We start from the raw sequence: 5,704 nt of genomic DNA, 5'->3' as shown, positions 1-5,704 counted from the left end.
CATATTATTGTTGGCTCTGGCCGGTGGCGATTGACGGTTGAAGAGTGTCTGATACTGACGCTTTGGTCATTCTGACGAGCCCCTGTCCCACCAGGCGCCCTTGTTTGCGCTGGCGCAGCACAAGACAGAACCCACCAATGGCACCGAGGCAGGAGCCATAGGACGATGGATCGAACAGTATGCCTCCCATACATAGGTTTGTGCTTGATGCATGTATGCATATGGCCGTGGGTTCTGTGATCCTACAGTGAGAGTACAAGGAAGGAGGGATCTGGAGCGGCACAGTCGTTTCATCTCTTGGGAGCCCATGCATCGTGACAGAAGTGGGCGGCATGGCGGCTTATGATATAGTGCACAGTAGGTGTTACAAACAGCAGTATGGGACGCCAGCGACAACAGACTTTCAGCTGTACTTTATGCATCAACAAGCTCCAGACCCCCCCTTCCCAGCCCGAGCTCGAGCTGATGACTGTCATGTGTTGCAGGGCTCCAGAGGCAAAGGTCATTGGCACGCTTGGCACGCTTGATCAACTCAAAACTTTGCAGAATCACCTTTTTACATACAAAACATCCGCATGCTTGAGTAAGTATGGCAGCAGATCAAACGCGGACTCTACTCGTCAACGATGGGACAGAGATAGAGTACGAGCTGCATGGTCCGGAAACAGGTCCCTGGATTGTTCTGCTACACGGTAGGGAGCCTTGGAGCTGGCAGCCGAGGGGGGCGCAGCGGGTGTGCCCGTCCATGATGCTGCCCGTGCCGCCCCCACCCCTGGCTCGGCTGAATTTATGCTGGATCCCCCTCGCCGAGTATCAAAGGCTGGAGCGGCAGCCGCGCATACTTCGAGCGCAACGTCGCCGCTCTGGCCGCGTCGTGCCGCGTCCTGTCCGTCGACCAGCGCCACCACGGCGGCAGTGCGCGCACGCAGCACGGGCGCCACGTCGCGCGGCTGGCCGCCGACCTGCGGGATGTGCTGGCGGCGCTAAATGTGAGGAGGGGCTGTGCGCCTGCAACCCCCTTGCTTGTGTATGCTGGGATGTCGCGTCTGGGTGTCGGTGCAATTCCGATCTGGTTCGCAGCAATGTTACGCGCTTAAGCTGTGTGTCGTCGGGTGCAGCCATGTGGTGCGCATTGCTGCCTGACAGGTGTACTGACTGCATCTCTGTGTGCATATACAACCTGTGTGTTCAAGGCCTGCTGCTCGTGGTGTTTTGGGGAGTTCAAAGGCATGCTCCAATCAAACCATCATCCAGAACCCAACGAGTCAATCGGCACGGTATGTGCACTGACCCACGTCCCAAGTGCGGGCCTTCATGCGTAGGCGCAGTCCACAGCCTTGTGTTCCATGCGTATGCAGGTGACCGATGCATGCGTGGTGGGGACATCCATGGGCTGCGCGGTAATCTGGAGCTACATAGAGCTCTTCGGCACCGATCGGCTGGTGGGGCGGTTGTCGGCGGTTGCTTGTCCCGGCAGCTGGCCAAGGGCGTCAGAGCTCGTGCTGTGTTGCCGGCCGCGCAGCCGTGTGCTCTCGCCGCGCCGCTCTCAACTGAGTGCCGAGCAGCTTGGAGCACGTTGCCTTGCCCAAAAGCGCGAGCTGATCGTCGACCGTGTCAAGGTCTGCAATTCTCTGCACCTCCCGCGCGGCCTCTCAGGCCAAGGCTGTGTTTGTGGATCAGGCGCCGCTGCAGAACCGCGCCCCCGGCTGGGAGCTGGGCAGCAAGGGCTGCAACAACGAGGCAACGCTGGCTGAGTTGCAGGCCACCCTCAAATCTGACCTGGGTGCTGTGGCGGATGGCAACGCAGAGGGTGGGCGTGGTGGATGAGTCAGGGGATGGGGCAGCGCTCAGGGGCATGGTGTGAAATGGTCGGATCCAGGTTTGGTTGACCGTACCAACCAGAATCGACAGTCAACTTGCGTTCTCGGCTGATCACGCACACACTTACACGCGCAGCAAGCGCGCCACATGCGGGAATACCGCGCACCCGCCGCCGCAGGTTGCCTCACCCTGCCGCTTCCGCCCGCCGTGCTGGCGCGTCTGCGCGCCGAGACGCTGCGCTGCGACCCCTCAGCCCTGGGGGAGCTCATGGCGGACCACACACAGGTTTGAACCGACTGCAAATTGACATACTTGATGGTTGCAGCTTGATTGGTGCCTCACACCAGTCCAGGGGACAGCTCGTAATCTGGGAGCGCTAGCACCGCAACGCCGGGGCTGCTTTGTTGGGCTGGGGGTGCCACCCTGCAGCAGGCTCGGGCTGTCCTGCCCTGGTCACCGATGCGTGAAGGGTTACGAAACGAATCCTGCAAACTTCGTGGCGGCACCTCGTACATTGTCACCTTGCCGCTGCTGCTCTGTCCCCCAACGCAACGCATTTATTGCTCATCTGCAAGGCTCCGTGCCCGCGCCCCGACCCCGCCTGCCGCCTGGGCCCGCGCCCGCGCCCCCGCCCCGCAGCTGGACTGGCGAGAGCTGCTGCCGCGCATCGCCATCCCGTGCCTCAACGTCGTCGGCGGCACGTCGGGCTGCTTCCCTGTCGAGGGCTGCCTGGAGGTCGGGCGGCGCATCCCCGGGTGCTGCAGCGTCGTATTTACCAGGGCCAACCACTGGTGCGCCCGCCTGCGCCCGCGCCCGCATTGCATCAAGCGTCGTCAGCCTCGATGCGCGGGCCCGAGTGCGGCGCTGGCCGGGAGCATGCCCAGTGCGCCGCCGTGGCTGCTCTGAGGGCGCCTGCGTCGCCCTTGGGTGGAGGCTGTGACGCTGCAGGGAAGCTACGCGCTGCGTCTCGTCGGTCCGAGACGCAAACGTGCACCTGTTCGAGGTGCCGGCGGCCTGCACGGGGCTTGCGAGTCTCTGCCACCTCGTACACGCCCACCGCATTCGCCCCCACCCCCCAAAAAAACCAACCAAAACACTGCCAGGCTATACTTGGAGCAGCCCCAGGAGTTCAACGAGCTGCTGCTGGATTTCGTGAAGCGCGGCAATGAAGGCAGGCCCAAGGTGGCGCACATTGAATAGTCATATCGCGCAGGCGGATGGTCCTACATTCCAGGACGCCTGATCGACGCTGCCCGGCTGCCGGGACTGCCATTTCGTCACAATTTGCGCAGCAAAGTTTGGAGGTTGGCACTCGCTGCAGGTGCAGTACGACGGTAGCTGCACGTGCAACCGCTGCCTTTGCTTCACTTGCGAAGCGGCGCAATTCTGTGGCTGGTTGCCGCAGTTGTTACGTGGGCCAACATCGGAGGGAGATGCGTGCTTTAGTAGAACAACACGCAGATTGGATGCACTGTTAGTGTCACCACAGATCTGCTCAGGAGCAGGAGGGCCCAGTGCACAGCGCGTCATAATGAGTGCGATGCAGCCAATACTTCTGCGCCAAGCGGGTGGGTGGGGAGCAGCCGTGGCGCTTGTCCGATCTGCACGCGCAGCCTGTCACCCAAAGCTCGCCTCTTTGCTGGCTGCAGGCCCAACGCTGCAGCAGCTGGTGCATGTCACGCTTGAGGTGGCGAGCACTGCAGTCGCCGTGGAGGATGAAATGACAAAACAGCAGCAGCGGCAGCAGCGGCGAGAAGCCAAGTGGTGCGACCAGAATGCGGGGCCGCTGCGGGGCTTCACCACTTCAGCATCCGCCCAGGCGCCCAGGTGCGTAGGTTTTACTGGTCAGGGCGTTGCACCTGTGCCCGTATCACCCCGCGGGCGCTGTATTGGCCGCCTCTGCGGCTGGTGGAGCTGCCGGCGGCGCTGGCGGGTGCGTTCATCGTGCGTGCAACCCTCTGCAATGCGGCCCTGTACCGCAGGTTGCAGGAGAATCTCAAGGTTCCCAGGCGGCACAGCCTGTACACGCGGGAAAATTACAGGGTGAGGCCGCCCCGCAGCACACCCCACACCACGGTCAACCGCACATGACGGTCATTGCACAGCAAATGCCAACTGGGCATGCCCACAGTCACACACACACACACATACACGCACGCACGCGCACACGCACGCACACGCAAGCGCACGCACACGCAAGCACACGCACACGCGTGCACACACACACACACACACCCACACAAACACTCACACACCTTGTTAAATCAGCAAACACTCCATTCCATCCGCGGCCCCCAGGCCCTGAAGGAGCGAGCCTGGAACACCACCGCCTTCAAATCACTGCTGCAGCCCCGCGCCCCCGCCTCCCGCGCCAGCGCCAGCGCCGCCGCGCAAGCCACGCGCGCCATCCGCGAGTGCGCCTCGCTCGCCGACCTGCGGGCGGTCGTGCAGGCGCACGGCCACGAGTTCGACGCAGTCGCGGTCGCGGCCGCGATCGGCCGCGTGCCACACGTCACGGGGGCGGGGCAGGAGGTGGGGGCGGAGCGGCTGCTCGACCGGCTGGTGCCGCGGCTCCTGCGGCTGCTGGACGGCGGCGAGGGTGATGTCACGAGCAGCGGCGGTGACGTCACCGGGGGCGGCCTGACCCTGGGGGCGCGGGAGCTCACCAACGTGCTGTGGGCGGTGGCGAGGTCCAAATACAGCCTCCAGCCGGGGGAGCTGGGGCGGCTGCAGGCCGCGCTGCTGCCGCGGCTCGCGGCGGCGTCGGCGCAGGATTTGTCGGTGGCGGCGGTGGCGGCCGTGCAGCTCGCGCCCGACGACGAAGCGTTTTGGGGCGCGCTCGCGGCGCCCGCCGCCGCGGCGCTGCGCGCGGCGACGGCGGAGGCGGCGGCGGCCAAGAAGGCGGCGGCGGGTGCGGGGGCCTCGAAGGACGAGCGGCGCGGCAAGGGCGCCCGGCGGAAAGGCGGGGCCGGGGGCAAGGCTGGGCAGGTGTCCCCCCTGTATACTGGCCCCGATGCCCTTGAGGCCGCGGCGGCCGCGCGGGACGGCTCCGCCTCGGCGCGCGTCGCCCAGGCCGCCGCCAACATAGCGTGGGCCCACGCGCGCACGCGGCGGACGCCGCGCGATCTGGCGGCCGCGCTGAGCGAGTGGCTGCTGGCCGGCGGCGCAGCGCACCTCAACCCACGGGAGCTGTCTATGCTTGCTTACACGGCCTCCCGCTGGGGTCGGCCGCGCTACAGCAGCGGCAGCAGTGGCAGCGGCCGTGGGTTTGTCGTTGGCGGCAGCAGCGGCGGCGGCGGTGGCGGCGGCGCGGCGCTGCCGGAGGCCGCGATATCTGCGCTGCTCGACACAGCTGCCGGGAAGCTGTGGCAGTTCAGCGCCGACGAGCTGAACGGGCTGATGCGGGCGGCGGGGCTGCTGCACGTGCAGCACCCGGCGCTGCTGGCGGCGCTGGTCAAACAGCTTGACCACCCCGAGGCCGCCGCCGCCGCCAAGCCGGCCGCGCTGTCCGCTGCGCTGTCTGCCGGTGCGCGCGCCGGTGGCGACGGCGGGCGCGCGCTGATGCGCGCGGCCGCGGCGGCGGTGGCGGCTGGGCCGCGCGCGTTCACAGCGGGGGAGGCGGCGAGTGTGTTGTGGGCGGCGGCGGCGATGGGGGTGGAGGATGACGCGTTCTATGCGGCGGCGCTGGCGCGAGTGCAGGAGTCCCTTGCCGACTGCGGCCCGCCCGACATCGCGCGCGCGCTGCTTGGCGCATGCGGCGCCCGCGACGCGCCCGCTCGCGCGCGGCTCGCCGCCGCGGCCGCCCCGGCCGCCGCGGCGCGTGCGGGGTCGTTCTCGGCGCGCGACGCGGCGGCGGTGCTGCGGGTGCTCGCGGCGGCGGCGC

General features: G+C 66.5%; 2 protein-coding genes across 2 annotated transcripts in view; both read left to right on the top strand.

Annotated features, from left to right (window-relative positions):
- Positions 1-1,346: 1,346 nt before the first annotated feature.
- On the top strand, positions 1,347-3,021 carry MNEG_8684 (hypothetical protein; the record flags this gene model as incomplete). The annotated part of the gene is made up of 5 exons (XM_014042846.1): positions 1,347-1,358; positions 1,657-1,810; positions 2,000-2,106; positions 2,461-2,612; positions 2,925-3,021. The coding sequence occupies 5 exons, from the start codon at positions 1,347-1,349 to the stop codon at positions 3,019-3,021; spliced, it is 522 nt and encodes a 173-aa protein (XP_013898300.1).
- Positions 3,022-3,361: 340 nt separating this feature from the next.
- Positions 3,362-5,704, top strand: part of MNEG_8683 (hypothetical protein) — a gene marked incomplete at both ends in the record, with an annotated part of 3,362 nt that continues 1,019 nt past the window's right edge. The window contains 4 exons of the mRNA XM_014042845.1: positions 3,362-3,389; positions 3,471-3,648; positions 3,804-3,864; positions 4,120-5,685. Coding sequence (XP_013898299.1) covers positions 3,362-3,389; positions 3,471-3,648; positions 3,804-3,864; positions 4,120-5,685 — 1,833 coding nt within the window. The remainder of the gene's footprint in view (positions 3,390-3,470; positions 3,649-3,803; positions 3,865-4,119; positions 5,686-5,704) is intronic.

Source organism: Monoraphidium neglectum, assembly GCF_000611645.1.
Source record: "Monoraphidium neglectum strain SAG 48.87 unplaced genomic scaffold scaffold01676, whole genome shotgun sequence".
NCBI lineage: Eukaryota > Viridiplantae > Chlorophyta > Chlorophyceae > Sphaeropleales > Selenastraceae > Monoraphidium > Monoraphidium neglectum.
This window is presented reverse-complemented; position numbering and strand designations above follow the sequence as displayed.